This window comes from Eulemur rufifrons, chromosome 15 (assembly GCF_041146395.1).
Source record: "Eulemur rufifrons isolate Redbay chromosome 15, OSU_ERuf_1, whole genome shotgun sequence".
NCBI classification, from domain to species: Eukaryota; Metazoa; Chordata; class Mammalia; order Primates; family Lemuridae; genus Eulemur; species Eulemur rufifrons.
This window is the reverse complement of record NC_090997.1, coordinates 61380851-61404456: the sequence shown is the minus strand read 5'-3', so window position 1 is coordinate 61404456 and position 23606 is coordinate 61380851. Positions and strand designations below refer to the sequence as shown.

The following is a 23606-nucleotide window of genomic DNA, read 5'->3' as shown; positions in this document are numbered from 1 at the left end:
TAACTGACACTTACTAAGTGCCAAATGGCTACAATAGAAATGTAAAGAAAGTGAGCAAAAGGGCTTAAATGAAGAGGGGAGTTGTGCTCGTGGGGGAATGGAAATGTTAATTTAAGCTCCACCTCTGTTTACTTTGGTACACTTTAATTTTCTTCTCTCATCAGATTAATGTGAAACGACGCTCTAAATGAAACACTATAAGGCATCTAAACTGTTTGCCCAATTCTTCCTGAATTTCTATTTAATTCACTTTTAAGCTTCAATAATACAAATGACTTTTCTGAGCTCCACCCCTTGTATAGGGTTGGGAGTGTGCTTCTTCATAATTCATTCTCTGGGTTTTATCTATTTTGAATCACTATTTTTGTTTTTAAGAGACAGGGTCTTGCTTTGTCGCCCAGGCTGGAGTACAGTGACATGATTATAGCTCACTGCAGCCTCTAACTGCTGGTTTCAAGTGATTCTCCTGCTTCAGCCACCTGAGTAGCTGGGACTACAGGCAAGTGCCACCATGCCTGGGTAATTTTTTAATTCTTTGTAGAGATGGAGTCTTTCTATGTTGCCTAGGCTGCTCTCAAACTCCTAGCCTCAAGTGATCCTCCTACCTCAGCCTTCTGAGTTGCTGGGATTACAGACATGAGACACTGCTCCTGGCCATAATAATTCACTCTTTTTTTTTCCCCCTTGAGACAGAGTATTGCTCTGTCACCCCAGCTAGAGTGCAGTGGTATCATCATAGTTCACTGCATCCTCAAACTCCTGGACTCAAGCAATCATCTTGCCTCAGTCTCCTGAGTAGCTGGGACTATTGGCACATGCCACCACGCCCAGCTAATTTTTTCTATTTTTAGTAGAGTGGGGGGGTCTCATTCTTGCTCAAGCTGGTCTTGAACTCCTGAGCTCAAGCAATCCTCCCACCTTGGCCTCTCAGAGTGCTAGGATTACAGGTGCGAGCCACCACACCTGGCCAAGAATAATTCATTCTTTAAGTCAAGTTTGAATGAATTAGAATTTGTGAAGCCAATATTTTTTTCTACTTATTAAATAATTCAGGATAAAGAAAGTTGAAAATGATGCATACAAGGTTTTCTTTGGTACCAACAGGCCATAAGATTGGGGATTCTGTTTTTTTTTAAATCAGTATTGATTTGATGTCAGGTTTGAAGTTCTATTCAATTGACAGCAATTGGTGTCTGCTGCCTTCACATCTGATTCACAAACTCCCCATACTCGAGGAACTCTCAATGGTACCACTTTAACCAAAAGTAAGAAGTCATCAAACTACACCGGGGAACTGGGATGTATGTCTACCTTCTCTCTCTTCCATTCACCTGAAGTAGTCTAAATCACCCCTTCCCTGGAGCATGCCTCATCATCTGTGCAGTGCAGTACAAAGGGGGAAATGTTTTCCCAGCCCAGAAACTCATCAACTGGAACCGCGAAGCACGACATCTGAATACCTAACTGCAAGAGCAGAAGCAGCTCGCAAGTGCTATCCATGATCATTAACAACCTGCTTGCCTTTCCAGGGCTGCCTCCATGGATTAATATACGCACCATGTATTAAACCACCTGCCATGGAGACTGACCCAGGCTTTCTCCGTGGTGGCCAACTACAAAGGTTACCCCTGAGCATTAAGAGGCAGGGTACACTTTGTGTACATTTATCTCTACCAGTTTTTAGTTTTATTATTGGTTCTTTTGTCCTCAACATCATACCTTTCCAGGTTTTTATATGCCATATTTGGATAGCCTGGAGTATAATGAAAATATACTTAATCTTCTATGTCAACTCTTTTAAAATTCAACATTAGCCTTTTATAAAAATCAGGTTAAAGAAGAATGGACTGCACGTTTCCAGTGAAGATGGGACATAGCTTGATTATCAGCATCTTGTTTGACGTACCTTTGTCTGGTTTAAAAAATTGCCTTTAATGTAGTCAAGCATTTAAAAGTTAATTTTTTCCCTCTAGGCAGGCAACACAATGAGCCCCCTACAAACTGGACCAAGTTCCCCGCTCTGGGGATGCCAAGAGTCAGCCCATATCAGAGAGGATGAGGATTCAAACATTTAGTTCCCTGTGCTGGCTGACAGCTGAGTGTACGCAATTGCATCTGATACCAGGTTACCTCATTACATTTTTATTTATATGTTTGTAAAGCAGATTACCTAATTATATGTATATATTTGTAAGGGTTTGGGGGGAGGGATAATTTTCTGTGGTTTTTAAAATGAAAGCAACTTAGAGAAAGTAGCAAATGCCCCTCCTTCCTGTCATATACATCCAAATAAGCCATCAGTATCCTAAGCGACATTACTCCTAACATAAACCCCTGGGATGGTATGCTATTAATTTTTCTGTACTCTGAGGAATATTATCCACTTCTTACCTAGGTTCTTAATCCAAGGCAAGGCTTTATTCCTTGTCTTCGTTGTTTATTTTCCCCAAGGGTCCCTTCAGAGAGTCAGCCAAACTCTGAGTGAATTACTTGGATTTCTGAAAATCCAAACAACTTACCTTACTTTTTGCAAGGCTATATTTGGTCAATTTTATTTAGGTTTATATTGAATGCTAACTCAAGACACAAGTACTGGTGTTTTGGTTTTTTTTTTTCTTTTTTCTTTTCTCAGAGACGGCTTCTCAAATGGCGACCCTGTAAACTCTCTATTGTTACTCTTAACAGTCTGACTTTTCTCAAAATTAACTGAAGCTCACTGATCTCAGGCACACGGGGACACATTTGCACCTATGCCACTAAGGGTACCCTCCAAAGAGGCTGGATGCACTCGACCCCACTGATTTCCCGGTTCTCAAGTATGCTTACTATTTTTAATATTACCATCAACAACATCACACTTTACTTCCTTCCCGTGCTTTGGATCCTCTGATTTATGGCACTTAAGCCTCTCAAATTTGCTTCAGCTGATTTTCCTTGGAGATTCAGATCACCAATTAAATTGGACCAAATCCCCATATAAAAAAACTTCTCTACATCAAAACCTGATACACAACAGGGAAGCCACTCCCACCTCTCTGTATACTGCATGTTTCTCTTATATGGCTTTCTAGTGTCCTTAGAGCACAGCTTCGATATCCAACAGACAGTAAGTACATAACCGTGTCTTCACTGTCTTTAGTTGCTTTTTGAAATGTCATCTGTTTGCCCTCGCCATTTCCCATTGGTCTTTAACATGCCTTCCGAATTTCCTGAGACAGATTTTTCACTTTTCTAAAGGATGCCTTTTTAGTACTAATAAAACTTTCATACTTGTCTGCTTAATCACGCCAGCTTTACTGTCCCCTTTTTACTTTTTGTTTTTGGCTCAGAGGTATATGAACCATCTGTGCCTCTAAAACAGTTTGCTTAAATAGCCTCCAGGCAGATTTTATGGTTTTTAAGTTTTTTACTTTAACCTTCAGCCTGCTGTTAGCCATTTTCATCACAGTTTTAAAATCAGCCTCTTTTGGAAATGGCTGTTATTATGTGTGGTTTTCAGGAGCTACTGGAACTGGAGAGGGGGCTGCCGACTCCAGCGGAACTGGACGGCCCTGGTTCACCGTCACCTGAGGCAGGTACAGGTGTGGTTAGTGTCATTAAGGGCCATCTCCTCCACTTGGCATCCTGAAGAGCGATGCAGACACCTCTCGTTTAGAATAGCCATGTCCACATCACCCAGTTAAGACCCAGGAAGATAAAATCTGAATTACTTACCTGCTTATTTGTTTGTCACTACGTTTCTAGAGAGTTGTCATCATGATCCTAGACACTAAAATTAGATAAGAGGCTGAAACAAAGAATACAAAGAAAGGGAGGAGAATCCCTTCCTTCCTACCACACCGTTGTGCCACGAGAATCGCCCTCTGTTACCGTGCCAGCAGACATGCTGTTCTGTTTCCATTTTGTCACAGTTGTCTAGCCTGGGGACCTGAGTGTCAACAGGCATTCCTCTGTTCTGGAATTTGTCATTACCCAAACTTCCTGTCTGCCTTTGCATTAATGTTAATATAACCATATAGTTCTCTCTACATATAACAAAACCATCTCTTCTCCATACCTAGTGGGGGTGACGGGGGGTGAGCATCTGCCCTTTCTGTGGCTCTTTGCATCAAAAAGTCTTATCCCATTTATTTTCAACCACATTCATCAGACAGTAATTACATTATTCTCCTCTGTCAAATCAGTACATTTTCACCCAATCTTTTATCTGTTGTCATTGTAGTTTTTCTAATATATTTGATAACTGAAAACACTTAAGCTCTTACAGTTATCATTGTTATTGTTACCGTATTATTATGTATTTACAAAATACTTCTACCTTCAGGAGTTGCAAGCTGTCAATATACTCCCTGACACGATTTAGTATTAATGTGCTAACTCTACGGTCCATGACTCTGAGCGAAAAGTCAGGGCAGGCAGAGGCCAGCGGGCAAGCAATGAATCCCCAAGGGCTGGTTGAATAAATGAACGAATAAATGAATTTACAAACAAATGGATGAATGGTGTTATCGTTCCAGGAAATATTTTGTTTTTTTCAATTGTTTTCTTGTTTGTGGGTAAAGCTCCATTCCTTCACAAAGAACTTGAATTTAGCCAAGAAGGAGCAAATCAATGCTAGAATTAGAAATCACACCACTGCGTCTTCAGCCCAATAAGCTCTTTCTTCCCTCTTTCCCTACTTAACACCTCTTCATCGTTCAGATTCAGTTCTGGCACCACTTACTCAGGGAAACTTCCAGATCTTCTGACTACTCAAATCCCCCCCCCCCCCGCCATTAGAGGCTCTCACGGCACTGTGTCCACACCATCATAACACTTGTCACAGTGGCAATTTCACATTTGCATTATTATTTAAATAAATAAACATCTGCCCCCCACTGGACTGTAAGCATCCTGAGGACAGGGACTAGGTTTTTTTTGGCCACTGTAACTCCAATGACTAGCACAGTGCCTGGCATATAGTAGCTGCTCAACAAATATTTGTCAAATAAAATACATTACTTAATAACTGTGAAAGTTGCAGCCTTCAGGACCTCTACTCCTTTGGCCAACTGCACTTGATGTATTCAGCCTTAGACTAAATCACAATTCTTTTGAACACTTCCCTTTCCTTTCTGTTTAGCAACAGTCCAGCCACAAAGAAAGTAGCTTCAACGTGTGCGCAGGTTAACTATTGCTAGATAACACCAGCCTCATCCCATCCACATCCGGTCCAAAACATCTGCCTCCCCACATCCAATATGGTCCTTGGCCAACCTCTCCCAGGCCATGTACACTGGTGAAGCTCTGTACGGGGCTATCTGCTGCTCTAACTGCACCATCGTTCCTCTTCATAAATGGGGATATGTAACAGCTAACCACAAGCCCTTTGTTTTAGTTCTGTGCAATCTCATGTACTAGAGTTCAAAAAGAGTGGAAAGAAAGAGTGAGCACATTTGTCCTGGTATGAAAGCCAATGCTTTAATAATCAGGTTTCTCAAAACAGCTGGTCCTGAGTAGAAGAGGTAGTTCATCTAAGGACCCTATGATGAATGCTAACCACATTTTTCTCTTTCAATCCACACTTGGATTCCAGAATACTTCTTCCACATGTCAAGAGTAAATAGGCGTGACACACTCATTGTGTAAGGAATTCAACCTCATGAAATAAGCTCATGAGATCACCTCTCTTCCTCTCTAGGGGACATTTGCTGGCACCTACCATCAGCCACCACTCCGATCCCCTCTCTCTTTTAACAGTCCCAGATTTTCATTCTGATAGCTACCCTTCCTTGTGCAGTGCGCATGGGTGTTAGAGGAAAACAAGCTCAACTCCAGCATCAGAGGGAAGCCCTGATTGGCACAAGCTAGTCAGAGCATTCCATTGTTCTCTCTGGTCATCATCAGGTGTGAGCATGTAGCATAAGCATAGATGAATATGAATTTCATGACTCTTTTTTGGAATGCTAGGACAGAAGCACTCATTCCTGTGGATGTGAGCAAGGAAGCATGTATCCCTGATTGCTGCTAGCAGCCTTCCCATGATCTCTGGGGAGCTTGCCTTGGTATAGGGACAAAACTTTATACAGAAGAATATAGAGGTAGAAAGAAATGTGACCATGATAAGACCACTGTGCTGCTGAACCAGCCTACCCCAAAGTACACACTAGTGCAGAACTTTAGAGCTTTGTTAGATAAAAGATGCCTTTTATTGTTTGCACCAGTCTGAGTTGGATCTTCTATTAATTGTATTAAAAATCCTGATATACCCTATAAGTAATCACCAAACTATGATTACTCGTAGAATAAAATAGACTTCAAAATAATCCCTTTATCCAAAGATGGTCCCTTCAAAGTTACCATCTCCTTATCATCATGCTACCTCTAAGGGCAGAGCTTGAGAAGGCCTGTGGTCTCCCAGCCCCCAGAACTAGGTTCTGTGTGGAGCTTGCCTTCAGAGGCCCTAACCTCCCCACTGGGTTTGGGATAAGCCCCACCTGCCCTATAGAGCAAAAATCGCTGTGTCAGAACCAACACTATCCCTCCTTGGTTCCTTTCCTCCTACACCTTCCCCCCCCCCCAAAAAAAAAAACCACACACACACACAAGATAAAAAACAAATGAATTTGGTTCAGCACACTTTTGCTACTGGGAAATGTTTCATAACTACTAATGAATAATTCAGTGACAAAGATATTTTAAGTTTTCTATTGCCAGACACACCCAACTTTGATGGGAATGCTGTTGCCTTTCTTACTCTCCAGGTCCCCTTTGCATACAAGATCTTAAATGCATTACTTCCTCGACAGAGGTCTAATCAACAGTGAATATCAGATCATATCACCCACCCTGCTTAACAGCGGCCATCACACTCAGAGTGAAAGCCAAACTACTGCCTCTCCAACTTCGCGATGTGGCCCTCACACCTGGATCCCTCAGTTCCAGACACTCTGTCCTTCTTGCTCCTCCTCCAAAATGCCAAGCCTATTCCTGCCTTGGGACCTCTGTTTCTCACTTACTCCCCCTCCTCTCTGGGACCCTCTGCTATGAGCTCCTCACACAACTAGCTCCGTCACTTCCTTCTGTCTCTACCCACACGTCACCTCCTCAAAAATAACTTCTGTGATTACCAGATATAAAACAGCACCCTCTCACTATCCATCCCTGCACTCTGCTTTCTCTCTGTAGCACTTATCCCTACCTGAAATTATATTCCATATATAGTTTTAAAACTTGTATAGTATCTATCTCCCCTGCTAGAATGTAAGTCTTTCAAGGCAGGGACTTTTTCTCTTGTTCAATAGTGTGTATCCACCAAATCTAAAACATGCCTCGCACATTATAGGGCTCAATATAGTTTTTTATTTTATTTTTTAAAGAATGAATGGATGAATAAATAACAAAGATTTGGGGTTTTTTTTTAAAGCTTGGCTAAAAACAAAAAAGATGTAAGGAGGCATTTCTCTCCTATTGGGAAAATCTCCCTTTTTCTTTGATATCAACAATTTAGACTGCTCCAATTTATGAAATATACAGTCCTACAAATGAGCACAGAAAGTGTCAGGGCCTTCGAAGATTCTTCTTATAACAAAGAGTTAGATGTGCAGTCACAGATCTGCTCACCAGCTTTTAAATAATATGAAATCTTTCTACCAAAAGAGATTACAACGTATCATTTATTGGATCCATATAGAAATCCCCACTTTATCAGGGAATATTTGGCACAAGGCCTATGAGAAAAAGATTAGCAGTCATAATACCTCAACATTCCTATAACCATTGAACCCCTAAAATACATTTATTGGGGTAGGATCTAGCTCCTAATGCTAATTTGCTAATCAAGAAAGTTAAACATTAAAAAAGTTTTAGTCTGTGTGACAAATGTCATAAGTCCTACTATTTCTGTGGAAAAATAATCATTTCAAAGTCAAGGCAATTGTTTTTCCACAATCAAAAGTGGTTAAATACTTTTAAATACATTTCAACATATTCATGAAGGAATTCTCCTACATGCCTCCAAAGCTCTCTCATAAATCACGATAGTGTTTCCAAGCACATTTGGAAGTAAAAAATTCATATCTACTAACTATATTTTCCTCTATTTGAAGATGAATTAGGGAGAAAATACATTAATGTGTGAATTTATAATAGGAGTGGCTAACCCTTAACCAAAGCAAACTAATGAGGAATATTTTACCATGGAAGGATTAATCAGGGCTCTCCAAAACTATGCAATTTGACATTTTGAGGACTTAATCATGAATGGATTTTATTCCCCTATTTACTTTTCATGGGGATGACTTACAAAGACACTACATGTTAAAAGGAAATATAATTCTTGAGCTTCATCTTGTCACTGTAAAGAAATGTTATTTTAGATGATATTCCATAGCTTAAAAATAGTCCTCACAGAAGCAACACTACTAAGATTATGTTATCTCTGGGCCAAATTCAGCTCTCAACATTGAGCAAATATCAACACAGACATATAGTGAGCCTCAGAGTCTAAATCTGACTTTCCCTCTGGTACCAACGAGACAACACAAATTCTGGGAGGTCGTGATTACTGGACGCTGCCTTCCACCCCGGCCATTGATTATCTCTATCTTTGTTAAAGACTACAGGAGTTTCATTTAACTAGAGTGCTCAGTAAATTGCAGCAGAGTCCAAGCATCTTTATGGATTCATTAAACCATTGATCTGCCTTCGAGTGCTTGCAGTAGTGCCCAGCTCTGGCCCACAGCCTGTGTTTACAGAGAATGCACCGGCCTGATGTTTGTAACCTCCAAAGGCAGTCTGTCAGTAGACATTAGATTCCACTGTGTGCATAGCCACCCCAAGAGTGGATTGTAACACAGGGAATTTCCCGTCCTCGGTCTGAACTGCTGGAGCAGAAATTAAGTGGCCATCTGCAGCAAGATTTTCTTTATTCCATCCTAATCTGTGATAATATGAACAAAGAGGAAAGAGCCCAAGAAACAAAGAGTTACACGCGGCTTGCCCAGTTCACACTTTTGCTTATGTGCACGAACGCTCTCCAGAGGTATTGAAAGGGAGGAAAACAAGAATAAGCACAGGAATGCCTATAGTGTGGCTCTCCCATTTATGGCTCTCTTGAGTATACTTGGTTTTGTGACCAGATACTGCAAACACGAATAAGAGAAATTCTGGATTCAATCTACTACCTTAAAATATCTCAAGGCAACTACCTGTCCCCTTATGCATGCACTTATTTAGATATTTAACATTTTTAACAAAGCATTTGAATTAACAGAGTATTAACTACTATCCCAGGAAAATGCATAATCATTCTCTCCTGGTTTCTCTGGACAGTTCACAGAGTACTGTCAGAACCTTCTCCCTCCCCTGCTTGTTATTAATAAGGTCTCATGACACCTTCCTTTTTAAGTCCGGCACAAACAGTGACTCTGGGCTGAATGCAGCTTACGATGGGCGAGCACATCAAAATGACCCATTAGATAATTCTTCAAATGCTCATTCTTCAGATAAAGCTGAACACTGTTAGTGGCAAGGTGAGAAACCTGGCAATGCAAGTGACTGGATCAATAAGGAGAACGTACGTTCCAAATGAATAGATCCCTTCCTGATCATTTGTTTCGCTGGACTGCCCACTGCCCAAACAGACAGTTGGACTATGAACTCCGAACACGCACATTCATCACTCGGCGGCAGCAGTCGCCAGAACACAATGTGGCTGATGCAATCTGACACTGTGGTTAATGTTAAAAGGGAGCGTGCCTTTTAGATGGATTGGATAATTACCGGCAGTTCAGATGAGAAAAACTTGATTTAAGCGAATAGCATTAGCTATCACCAGAAGGATGGCCAGAGATTTACTGTGTCTGAAAATTAACATGTGCCAATAGCCCTGGGTATTGATCCCTAGGTGACCGGATTCGGATTTATAAAAAATCCCCCCTCTTCCTTCTGCTCACTGAAAAGAAATGTTGAACATAGACAGGGGCTTGAAGCCATTTAGAGTTTTGATCATCTTTTCACATTTAATCTAAACTATCTAATGCTATTCGGAAATCGACGTCCATTCTGGGTAGCAGGTTAGAATTTTTCTGTTTCCTCCACAATCTCCTGAAATGTAGCCCATTAAAAACTGGAAGTGCTTGCTATTCCTCTCTTTCAATACAAAGCCACTTGCTCCATTCTTGTGTGTGTTCCAGATATTCCTTAGACCAGTGTTTCTCAAGTGGTTTTCAAGTGTTTTGGTAAACATGAAGATCACATGCCTCCCCCCTGCAAGCTTCTGATGGCTTTCTAGGGCCTTGTGTCCCACGCCACCTGCAGAACCTCTGCCCTGGAATGCTTGCTGGCTTTCCTCAAGGATCTGTGTGTCACTTGAAACTGACCTATGCCTTACTTTACTAGGCAGGACTGTTCTGCTCTAGCCCCACCCCAAATGTGTTTCCAAGGGCTGCCGTTTTCCCCCGCTCTCTGCTACTGTTTCTCACAGGCTCTCATTTGCAGCAGCTCATCAATATTCCATTCCATATTTCAAAATACGAGAGAACAAGAAAACAGTTGGGTTTGTTGTTCTTTCCCCAGAGCTTCCTGAGGACGTCCCTGTTTGCTGTGACCAAAAGGAAACTCAGCTGCTGGCCTGCAGACGAAAGCCCTGGGAGGAGGAGGCCACTCTACATGCAAGGCAGTGGGCAGGCTTACAGCATAGTACCAAGGGACACTGCAGAACCAAAGCAATTGTCCTGCAGGCCAGGGTGCAAGTAGACAGACCCAACAGGCTCACTGGTGCCTAAGAAAACAAGAGGAAGCCGCAAGAAAAATCCAGGGGCTTCCTCGGTGCATTTACTTGTGGACCAAGGATATTTGCAAGCAAATGGCAAGAGCAAGTCTGTGGCCTGAGCTTCAGGTGGTTAGGGGACAGTAATTGCAAGTAATTTCTTAATGTCCTTCTCCAAACCTTCATGAATGATAGCCATTTTGCAAATTAAATCTTGCAGGTGTTTAAAGGAAAAAGAGTAGACAGGTTAATCACTAGATTAACAAAGAAATTGTTACACATTTCTTCTGCACTATCAGGTTCTATAATTAAGTCTGAAACTGAGAAATCTTTCCCAGGATATATTCAAGTTTAATAAAAAGACAAATAGTCTACATCTAAATAAAATATAACTCCAAATACAATGATGATAAATGCTAATTAGAGATGGGTTCTTCCAAAAGAAATCTCTTCTAAGAAGAGATTGCTGCATACCCAGGGATATAGTTTGAAAGTAAAAGAAATGCTTACTATACAATATTCCTCTTGTTGAATATTTTTGTTATTATTATAATGATTGTTAGGAAATCTTAATGGCATCATTTGCAAATGTGGTTTCCATCTATATAATCTTTTCTTTTTAATGCATCCTCATCCTTATCAGTGATCCACATTGGTTTCTTCCCACTACGGTCTGCTGGGAAATAGCAACATTACGATATCAAATAAGTATTTCTATCTGTTCTTGCTTCAAATCATGGAAAAGCTAGAACAAGGAAGTAAAACTTTGGAGCTCTTAGGAATTTGTGTTTACTCCTAAAGTATCAATGCTACTAATCCATAAAGAACACTATAAACTTGAGATCCAAACAAGAAAAGTTAACAATCACTCTTTACATTGCCTGCCTTGGCCATTTGTCTTTAATTTTTATTTCCTGCTCGATATTTGGACATTAATTTAGACAATAGGATATTTCCCATGCAAAAGGAAAAAGATCAAACACAGGCTATTTTGGAAAAGACTCCTATTTGTGGTCTTGTTTGTTACTCTCCTTTTTAGAGAGATAATGGTTACAATACTCCCTTAGGAAAGAGTATTTTTAAGTGTCCATTATTATGCAAAGTAAAACTGGTATTGGCAAGTTGGACTAAATGTACAAGAGTGCAAAACCACTAAGGAGTCTCTGCAACTTTCCTACTCCTAGGTGAATCACTAGGCTAGAAATGTTCTCAAGTCCAAGAAGGGGCTAAAGAGAAGAATGAGTTATTAGTAGGCCGAAAAATCTCTAGTGCAACAACCAATGAGATTAACATCCCATTGTTCATCTGATGCCCACTGACTACACAAGGATTTTTCTTACCCACTGTTTCGAACACTTTTGAGCCTGCAATTGAGCCTTTTGGGATAAGAATTCTACAAAATATATTATGAACTAACACTATAAACTTCTTAGAGCCAACATCCTGAAATGTGTAAACTAGTAGATTCCTTAAGTGAATATAGCTGTGTTCATGGCACTCCCCTAGCAGTGTTTAATAGAAGCATTTTGAAGAAAGCTTGCATATCTGTAGCAATCCAAACAACTCTTGAAATAAAATTTTAAATTCAGTTAAAAAATATAACCTACATGCTATCAAGGGTTAACTTAGCTTCAGTCCATCCCGCTTATTGCATAGTGACAGGGTTTGGATGTATGTGACATTTTCACCACCCCACACCTTCCCATTAAAAGACCCAAAGAGAAATGAAGGTTTGGGAAGCAAACAAAATTTGAAGAGCCCATTTTCAGTGGGCCGTCATTTTGAGAGTTGGGCTATTTTTGTCCTTGTTTTTAGCAGCAAATCAATTCCTGCCTCTATACCCAAGCGTTTGTGAAGAGGAAAAGCACGAGGACCAGAGGCACAGCTGTCCAATTTACATTCACAAATGCAGGTGTTGCTCAGACACAAAACAGAGGTCAGCTGAATACTGCTCCTAATTAGCTACCTTTTCTACTAGGATTTTTCTTTGTAAAGTTATGCATGCAATTTGAGTTCAACTCAGAGACCATTTTTAGATCCCAGCATGTCATCCAGCAAGAAGCGGGCTGTCATTATAAAGGATAATTTACAGCATAGTTAATTTTATGTTTTTTTTAAAATCTACACTATACCTAAGGCAAAATTCTGTTCTGCACACACATTATTCACTGTTTTCCATCTACTTCTCAATATTTAAAAGTGTAGAATTTAGCTAGAAAAATCTGTTATATAGGAATGGGAAGAATTTTGCCCTTTTTTCTAAGATTAAGAAAGTCCACAGTTTTAATAATGAGGACTAAGGACTTTGTTAAATGATACAAGAAGAGAAGTAGCTATTTGCTATCGTCTTCAGTGGGAAACACCCAGGGGCTTATTACAGCGGTTCTTAGAAATGGCAGGATGGAGACTGGTATCTAATACAATCCATTAGGAAACCCAAGCCCTAAATGAAATGACCACAAAATCCTATCAGTTAACAGAAATGCAGCAGCAGTACATGTTTATTGTAATACAATATTGTTACAGAGATAACACTCTTTAAAAAAAAAAAAAAAAAAGAATCCAGCAGGTGATATGACCAGTTTATTTTTTCTATTTCAAAAAAAAAACAAAAAAAAAAAAAAACAAGAGGGTATAGCATGGCAGAGCTTTAGGATACATAAATAAGGGTGAAGACTGCAGAGAAGACAGGTATTGTATGCACACTAATAGACTACTCAGATCAGCCAGCAGTCACTGGCTAACCACCACCAACTGCAACTCCAAGGCTTTGCAAGATGTTCAGAGACCTACCCCAATAACTCCTCGTGGTCCTCCTCCTATTGCTGATTTTACCTATTGTAAATATTCCAAATACTATTTCTTATTTTGGCTCCTAGTTATCTGTTTTTCAAAAATATATGTTATGGAAGTTTAAAATCAATTTGACCTTAAACTTTATAATGATGTAAAAGATAGTTTTTCCAAAGGGAATCAGGTGCCTTTCTTCAAAGGCTTGCTATCAAGTAAAATCGGCTTGCAAAGTGTAACATGTACTGTCATGATTGTGACAAATCCATCTTGCTTGATTTTATTCACTACAGGCAGCCCATCAAGATTCACACCTATAACCCCTCCAAATTATAGAAAGACAAAAAGCCCTGTTCTATAGCCATCTTCCAGGATGGAATGCAAAGTATTTTGTTGTGGTAAGTAGGGCTTTGAAGAAGAAAGCACTGGGCCTACTCCTGGGATTGTTATCCCAGCGCTCAGCATTCAAAACGGGAGCCCCAGGGTCTTGGAGATCATTATAATCCCCCTATATTAAAGCAAAACGTGTCTCCCATGTGTCGTTCTTCCCACCCTCCTCCCCAGCCTCACTGGCCCCTCCCAAGGGAAAGTGAACTCCACCGCTGACCGTCCCAAAAGAATTCCAAACAATTTCCTTACTTGCCTCTCTGTTCCAATGAAGATTATGAGCCTAATTCTTAGAGACTGCTACTAAAATTCCACCCTGCTGAATTCTGCAGCCTAATTCTTTCAGCATTATGTTTTTTGGCAGAATGAATGTGACCCAAATTTGCAAGAGATAGTTTGCTGCAAACAGTGCTTCCTGCAATGCAGTGAGCCCATGATTAGCATTTCAGGATTGCAAATATCAAACTTTTTAAAAATCATACTTGTTTGCTTCAAGAACGAACAGATTTTGATCTTGTATTATAGAAATGGAAGTGCTTAGCAAAATGTGGATGATTTTATGAATTAAGGAAGCTTTACAGATCAATGGAAAATAATCGAGGACTAGTAATTTACCTCAGTACTTGGTGGCAAAAGGCTATAAACAGTTCTTTGAGGTTTAAGAAAGCAGTTGTGTGTGTATGTGTGTGTGTGATTGTAAAAACATCATGCATTCCATTTCCCATCGGTGATGGCTAAAACTCCCAGGACATTTTCAGACCTGGGATGTCTTTTTAAAAAATAAAAAAAAAGCGTAACCATGGCTGTTCCTGTGTTTACCCACCATGCTTCTCGCAAATGCTCGGCTGTGCGAACAGTGTTAGTTCGTGTATTCGTCATTTCACTTTTTCTCAGTATCAATCAACTTTAACAGAAAGTGTCAAGAGAGACTTGACATTTTTCTTGACTAGAATTTGTGGGTCAGATTTTGGAAAGAGCAATAGCAATATTCCACTGGGAACAAGGATTAAACTGAGTGGACTAAAGCTTTCTGGCCATGCTTCTGTGGCTAGTTTCTTGGCTTTCATAGGAAATCTCTACCCCTCATCTTTCCCGGCCTAGTCTGCGTCCTCTACTGCTGGAGAGACACTGTGGATGAGAATCCAGCTGCGATCACCGTGTCCTCACCAGATTCATTCGGCCTCTCAGAATCCAAACACCAAGCCAAGAGAAACACATTAGAAGGGGATTCCTTATTCCAAAAGGTTAAGCATGACAGAGAAAGGGAACGGACAAAACAGAAAGAATAAAAATATAAAAGAAAAAGGTGCACAGTGTTTCCGCTAGAAGCTACGAGGCACATGCGCGTGTGGGCTGCTGAGGCCTGCGTGGGCCGCCTCTCTCTCCCGTGCTCTTACCTTGTTTCTCTTGAAGTAGGCTCGTCGGCAGGCCGCAAAGCACTTCTCGCTGCAGAAGCTTTTCACCTCACTTCCCATACTCAGGGAATAGCGCTTGATTCCCACTTTCTGGCACCAGGCACACATTATTTGTACATTTGACACATCATCTTCTATAACAAAAGTATAAGAAAAATGTTCATATCAGAAGCAAACATCCCTTCAAACTTAGACACACCCTGAACCTGACAGAGCTATTCAGAGGTCTGATTTTAGTCTCTGGACCTCACCATTTTCTGACTGAGTAGGACAGCCAGCTCTTGGAGGGGAAGGCTTTTTGCTTTTTCTTTCTTTCTTTCTTTCCTTCTTTCTTTCTTTCTTTCTTTTTTTTTGTGGCTCCTATGTTTCCAAAAGACATTTACTTAAAAAAACCAGAGCATGACTGCAGAGCCATCAGGGCTCCTAGGGCTTCTTAGCCTGGTAAAAATGCTTAATCTGCCTAGTAAAACCTGTCCCAGTGCTAATGAAGCTTGTAAAATGACCCGTTTCTTCAAAGGTTCTGCTGAAAGCCTCCAAGATCTGCATTGGGTGGGACAATCTGTAGGGTGATAACCTACAAATGCAACAAATGTGATGTCCTCATGCGAACCTTGACAGTCAGGGGCCAGGCTCAATCATGACAAGTTCCTTATTACTGTTAAATGATATGGGCTGTCGTCTACTCTTGCAATGTAATGATTCCCAAGCAAGGTGTTTAGCCATAAAAGGAAAGATGTGAGTGGTCAGGTTCTGGCAATAGAAATGGACAAGCCTGGCTCACTTAGCAGCCTCTGACAACACAGCGTGCCAGAACTGGTGTGCTCAGGGAAACGCAGGCCTGATTTAAATTCTCCATGCGATATGGTTCATGGGCCCTGGATGGAGGGATGGTAATGGGGGCGTCAGATATTTCTCAGCCAGCCTGGTGGTCCTATCAGCTCCTAGAAGACCGATTACTCATGTCATGGGGATGCTCAGAATGGTTTTAGGTGGTATGCAAATATTTCCACTATTTAAAATGCTGTGTTTCTTCTCCTTTGTATAAGAAGAAAACAAATTTAACTAGCACAATGAGCCTGTGATACCACAAATGCTACTGCCTAAAACAAAGATAGGCTTTTAAAGTGTCATTTAGTAAAATATATTGAGTAAACCATAGTGCAGGTGGTAAGAAGTTGTGATAAAAATTATGATGGTGATATTCAAATAACTGAAGTTTAGGAAACAGTGAACTCTTGGGGTGGGGGTTGGGAAAGAAAAGAAAACTTGAAGTAGAAGTCTAAGAAACGTTTCCTTGCTGCCTCCTAGGGACTTTTGCTATACCTTAAGTTTTCTCTGTCCTCGCAATTGACTGTGCGTGTGTGCGAGACAGAGAGAGAGAGAGAGAGAAAGACTGACTGCCACATCTCTGCTTCCTTTATGGAATTTTTTTTGTACTAACCCATACTCATGCTCCAGACATGAATGGTAATCACAAAATCACCAACAAGCTCTAGTATAGTCTTCTCTGATTTCTAAATAAAATCCCCCAAAGACTAATTGCTAAGCAAGGCCTGGTCCATGAGCTGTTGACATATTCATGGTTCATGGAGTCTGTCATGCAATCACTCCATTTCCAGGGAAAAGATTTGGTTTGAGGCAGTGTGGTCATCAGCCTGCAAAATTAGAAGCAAACTGATTTGTAGTTCAGTGAGACAGATCTTTTCCTCGAGTATCATCACTCAAAACTACTTTCAGCATTTTATTTACCTTAATGGGATAAATACTGTCATTTTAATGACTTTTTCTATTTCACATATTATACATTATTATCTATTTTTAATTGTCAAATGAGACTGTAAAAAATGAACTCTGATGTTAGCCAAACATTTTTGATAACAAAGCTTTCTTGAAATGGAGTCATAATATGAATTCAAATGTTTAACTGTATTTAATAATTTGTTCTATTCAAAGAAAACTTTTATTTATATTTTACATGATTTCTAATATGGCATCTGTCTACATACAGACATTTTACATGGTACAAAGAATTAACAAAGCTCCTAATTTACCTTAGAGTATGGAGGAGTTTTCTTAAATTAGATTAGAAATAGCATGTTTTTAAAACAATCAGCTGTCATTACTAATCTAACTAGCCCTAATAGTTTGTATTTTTCCCAATCAATAAGATGCTTTAAAATCTTAAATTCCTGAAAAAGAAGATGGTACAGCAGAACTCTCACAAATGATCCGTTGACAATAAGCTTGACTCTGGTGAAATCTGTAAAGAAAAAAAATTTTACGGGGGAAATCATTTGGCCTCACAGTTTAATGAGGAGATCCCACTTCCCAAGAAGCCATTTGAGAACATGCACTGGGTTCCCCTTGTTGTTTCTTCCTTTAAATAGTTTGGTTTGGGATACAAAACATAAGATTTTTTAAGTCCTAGATCTTTAACTCTAATGGACCAACATGAGATGAGAAAAGGTATAGCATAAAACTGTCACAAGGCCAGGGGCTTAGCGTGCCGCTGGGGCCTGGCCCAGAGGAATGATGCTTGGGGCCAAAGGGCAGCCCCGTGTCTCTCTCAAGCTTCACTCCAGCATCACCAGATAGACCCATTTGTCATTTTTTAAAAGGAGGTAAGGATACTTGCTCATAATAGACCTGACAAGTAAACAAAAAAGTAGATTTTTAAAACATTATTTTTATAAATCATTCTTCCTACAAAGTAACAATATGAGAAGGTGAGACCAAAGAAATTGTGCATTATTGTTCTATATCTGGCAGTTGGAAAACTCTTAGAATAGTGGTTAGTGTCTGTTCTATTAAATAAATCAATATTCCCATCCATCTTTCATAAAATTCTGTTTCATAAAGGCAAACACTTTGGAAAACTTCCATCAGGTTTCTGCTTTTCTGTCATCAAACCATTATCAATAGCTAAAGATCCAAAGATGAGTCTGATAAGAGGGTTATTCCAAAAGTTCAAGAAAACACTTTCAGATATCCCAGGTATTCTAGACTTACAAAAGTCATTTTTATTAATATCATACTTAAGAAACTAAAACAGAACTGTGATTATCTAACTTAATTTTGTCAGTCAAAATTTAGCTCGAAATTCTATCACCAAAAGATGGTGTCCCCATCCTAAACAGTAAGAAAAGTGAACTTTTCTTAGGTGCTTACAGCCAAGGAGATTGGTTCACTTCAACAACCACATCTTTTTTTTAACTGAAACCCGAGAATGATGTGCATGCTTTACACTGGCAAAATAGAAGGCTCCAGCATTTTAACTTTTCTAACTTGATCTGCTTTAAAATATATTTTTCAAACTAGGGAAAACCTGATTACCTGTCTTATATTTAGGCTAAAGATCTGTGCCATTAGAGACTTGAAATTATCTCAAAGAAGATTCACATAACAAATTTCTGTATTACATTATCTTACAGCCATTAGCCTGTGTATTTTTCATGATGAACAATGCAACAACAAAGGCAAAATGTTTACAGCATTAAATCACATTCCCAAAGCAGTTTGTGTAACATATAAAATTTTCATATGATAAAATCATATAAATATGTATCAGTCAAAATATGCATGTTTCAATTAATCATGAAAACTTTGTATCACCTCTTTAGGCTTTAATTAAGCAGAATGTTTAGGGCATTTTCTTCTGAATCTAATGTTCAAAGAGGTATAGAACATTTTTCTACTTTACATCCCAAAAGGGGAAGTTCAGATTAATTACTCTAAAATGATATCAAAATTGTATTTATTTATTTATTATAGGGCAGAGAAGTATGAGATCAAGCATTTCTGGAAAGCCCTGCTGAAGTTGTTTGAGAAATTGCCTTATCTGGTGACTTTTAAAACTAAGGATAGCCATTGGTCAGTGATCTTTTTGGGGCATTTGAATTGGCCTATAAATATGCATACGAGTTTACCTGACCAGAGCCCAAAGAAAATCCAGGGGGCCTTAATGGACCCCAAACAATTAAATGATAGATTTACTGCCCCTTTGTAACTTTCACAGAAGTCCAGGACTGAGGGAAAATTCTGAAAGCATTTGCTAGTGACATCTTCTCCAACTGTTCCTAGAACTCACACATCCACCTAATCATTTCAAGACTTGAATTATATTTGAGACAAGTGGCAAGGCAGTCTGAGGAGACTCCTGTGTATTCCTCATGCCATGAAATAAAAGTGTGGCACAGACAGTACTGTGTCAATCTATTTGTTGGCGCAGCTATATTTAAGAACAGAATAAAGACATGGCCTGGAAGGCAGGCAAGAATCTAGAGTTAAAGTTTACTTTCTTCATAGTCCTTCTGCAAAGAAAGAAATTCTTCCTGAAATAATTCAATTCCAAAGGCTTTAAGGCACTAGAAGCTAAAGTCCCTACAGAGTCCTACGGAAGCTTCTGTATAACTCCCTGTGTTCTAGAAGTGGATGTACAAGGAGACCCAGAGAAAACCTGGACCACTGAGCCAAAAGGAAAAGAATCATAGCTAGCCATCATTCAGTACTTAGTAGGTGCCAGGCACAGTGCATGGTTCATTCCAAAATTATTTAATCTTACTCACAACTACTAACAACCAGGCAGGTACTACCATTATCTCTGTTGCACAGATGAGGAAAGTGAATTTAGGGGTTAAGTAATTTGCTCCAAATCACAGACTGTGTACACACCAAAGCCTGAATGAAGCTCAGGCCATCTGACTCCGGAGCCCAAGCTCTTCACCACTACACCTTGGAGACCATGGCTTTTCTAAGCATGTGAGATTATACACCATCCACACCGACTTCTCTCCACAAAAAAAAAAAAAAAAAAAGAAAAGAAAAGAAACTAAGAGCTGTCACAGATTCTGCTACTTACACAGCACATTGCTCAGTGACACAACCAATAGACAAAGAAAATGGAATCAAAAAGATCAAAATGTCTTTGAGGAGACAGTTGAAGTGTTAATCAATATTTGTTGATTGCTTTTTTAAAAAACAAGTTAAAGGCCCATAGTGCAAGCCTTTACTTCTTTATAACTATGAGGCATGGATCTGCTGCAAACGTTCTGTCTAAACTACACCAGCAAGTGCTACTTGAACATTAAATGGTAAGACAGAACCAGTAATACTTGGATCTCAGGAAGCAGTTATTCTACCCACTGGCAAGCAACACTCTTGCCAGCCTCCTCTTTTCTAAGGAGGGGGATCGAAGCAGGACGTGGACAAGACTGGTTTCCCATGTGAGTGAAGTGGGAAACCACCTACTTCTATAATGTCAAGGGAGCCAATAAGAATATCCTAGTTTCAAAAAATTATCCTTCAGCTGCTCACTAAGATTAAATTCTACCATTAGAAGGTCATTTCTTTGGCAAAATGTTTCTTATATCTCATTAAATTACAAATTCTCTGAAAGCAGGTAGGCTCAATATCTATTTGTAAATAATGATTTGTGCTTTAGAATGAATGATTCTTTCTGAAGAATAAGTTTGCATAGGAAATGAGAAGGACTGAGGATAGGGTTCCAATGAGAAAGGTGCAGGGCAGAGATGGGAAAGGTAGGACACACTACTTAGCTAATGTCTGGCCTTGGGCATATAGCTTAGAGCAACCTGAGGACAGCCAAATGAAGGCAGAGTGCACAGAAAAAAATGCTGTCTGATGACACTGTGTCTCATGTCAAATATTTTCAGAGTGTCTTTTATGTGTAAATATCCTTCACAATAGATGTTGAAGGAGGTGGGGAAGAATGGCATATAACTGGTGATTGCTAGAAAAGAAAAGCCATAGGCAGATCCACTATATAACAATCTCAACAAGGTGACTTTTTTAAAACAAATTAGGTAATAGATGTACATTGCTTTGCAAACCGGAGTCACTACTATCTGAAAGATAGCGTAGTGGAATGCAGAGAGATGGAGACAGAGGACACAGGTGAAAGTATTAATACTGCCCCTTCTAGTTACATGACATGAGTAAGTCACTCAGGGGACAGTAATGCCCATCCTAACCATAGCTGTGGTGAGGAGAAAATAAGAGAAAATATGCACATTCCATATGTAAATGAGTCTTCCTTAGAATTAATGGCAATTAGAGCCACAAGAAAAGGGTAGGTGTCAGCTGTGTGCAATCTGAAGAGGCCAGGTGACCAGGTACCAGTCTCTTCGATCACATCTCTCCCATGGATGACACGTGTAGAACCACTATCCTTGAATTCAAAGAACAACCCAGTAATTGGTTAAATTTCACTAACTCAGATTCTTTAAGAGTACAGCCATTAGAATTAATAATGGCTCACTTACAGTTATTCTTTTAAAAAATTACTTAACTCGAATTAGTAGTTGAAAAGATGTTGCCAAATATATTACTGTACTGCCAGATATTCTGTAATTAATAGATGGGAATTCTTTGTAATTATTATATTAACTATGCACACGTAGGTAGATCTTCCTAAGTGCCTGAAAAATTTGCTTTTTTAAAAAGTATCAGAGTAACAACTAAAAATATCCTCCACTTTGGAACTATCAAGAATTCCTAAATAGTAGAGTCAGAAATAATAAAATTATATTGCACTGAGTTCTCATTAAAAGGATAGATGCAATTAAATGATAGAGGCCCATCCAACTATATAAGTCTTTGTAGTATCTAAAATTATCCCTAATTTTCTTTTGAAAATAGATATGAAGTAATTTCCAGAATTTAAATAGTCCATACTTCTCTAAATAGAGTAGTACTTAACTCCAAAATAAAATCTAAATCTCTACACATAAACTAAAATTTGGTTCCAATAAGTAAAAGAAATGAGCACATATTACACAAAATTATAGAAAAATGATAGACTTTAAAATTAATTTTCTATTTCCTAATGGAACTTTTCTAGCCAACTTTAATTATTTATATATGTATTACATAGATAGACATAGACATAAAGAATGTGATTCCAGAAAGAATTAAGCATTTACATGCAGGTCCCTGTGCTGGGTAACTGGTCAAGGATGCCGAGTGGGATGGGGCATGCCCCTGCCGGTGAGAGAAAGGACAGAGAAGTGTGTGGTTCACCATATGACAGGCAAGATGCAGCAGGAGAGGTTCTGAGAGCTGTTAGAGCCAACACAGCATTTGTTTTGGGAAGGATTTGGAGGGGGAGGGAGTTCAGGAGAAGGAGAAGAAGGACAGAGGCACTGCAGGAGCCAGGGAGTGGCAGGCAGGGACTCTGCAGTTATGCAGTTGACCAAGATGTGTGAAAGGAAAAGTGGCTTAGACTGTGGCCAGTGGGACCTGAACAAGGAGTCTCTTGGAGGTCATTTTGCTACGGGGGTGGCAGGTGCAGCTCCTGAATGTTCCTCAGTAGGACATGATAGGATCAGACGGTGCTGAGAAACGTGACTCCAGCAGGATGGATCAGAATTTGGAAAGATTAGAATCCAGTTCCACATCGAGAAGCTTCAGTAAGCACCATTAGAGCAGTGTTCGCATCTCGGTCACCGCCGCACGTTCAGTGCCTAGCACACAGCAGAGCCCAAACCAGGGCGAATGAGGGGATAAATGCACAGACAAATGGGTGATTGCAGAGGTAAGGGGAGGAAGCCCTGAACCTACAGGGCAACAGTTGAAATGGGGAGGACAGACCTAAGAAAGATTAAAACAATTACCAAAATGCAGCTGACCTGGAAATAACTGAAATTTCAGAGTTCATCTCCTTGTGTTTCTAGTCAAAGCATACCAGGGAAAAGTCCAAAGCAATCATTGTGGAAATTGACTCTGGAGTCAAATTCAAACAAAATGAAGTTGCTTGACATCCAGATCCAGTGTCCTTCCTCACTTATGTTCCCAGCACTCAAACAAAGAAGGAAAATAAAAGGAGAGACCCATGAAGTCACAAAATAGTAATTATTTCTTGAATACCATGCTGAACTGGGATTCTCTAACATGACACTACTAAGTGCACGTGTCTCTGGTTCCCTGAGATTAATTTGAGTATCTCCCCATAATTTCAATGATTTGCTGGTTAAGGGGCTGCTTCTTGTAAGTCTCTTTGACAACCTTGCCTCTGTTTCTCAGTATTCTCTGTAGAGAGTCTATCTTGCCTATGTACTCACCCTAAGAAACTGGAAGAGGAAAGGAAAAAGGTAGAACTTCAGAGTTAAGAAAACCTAGAGTCCTGTATGCAGCATGTCCCAAACCACATCCCAAAGAACACTAATCCTACTTAAATGGGTGTTTGGGGGTGTTTTTGTTGTTTTTGTTGTTGTTGTTTGAGACAAGGTCTTGCTTTGTTGCCCAGG

The 23606-nt window shown here is 39.7% G+C and overlaps 1 protein-coding gene across 1 annotated transcript in view; it reads right to left on the bottom strand.

Moving 5' to 3' along the window:
* The window catches only part of SOBP (sine oculis binding protein homolog), a 162017-nt gene that overhangs the window by 105972 nt on the left and 32439 nt on the right, over positions 1–23606 (bottom strand). Inside the window, exon 4 of the mRNA XM_069488470.1 lies at positions 15325–15476. Coding sequence (XP_069344571.1) covers positions 15325–15476 — 152 coding nt within the window. The remainder of the gene's footprint in view (positions 1–15324; positions 15477–23606) is intronic.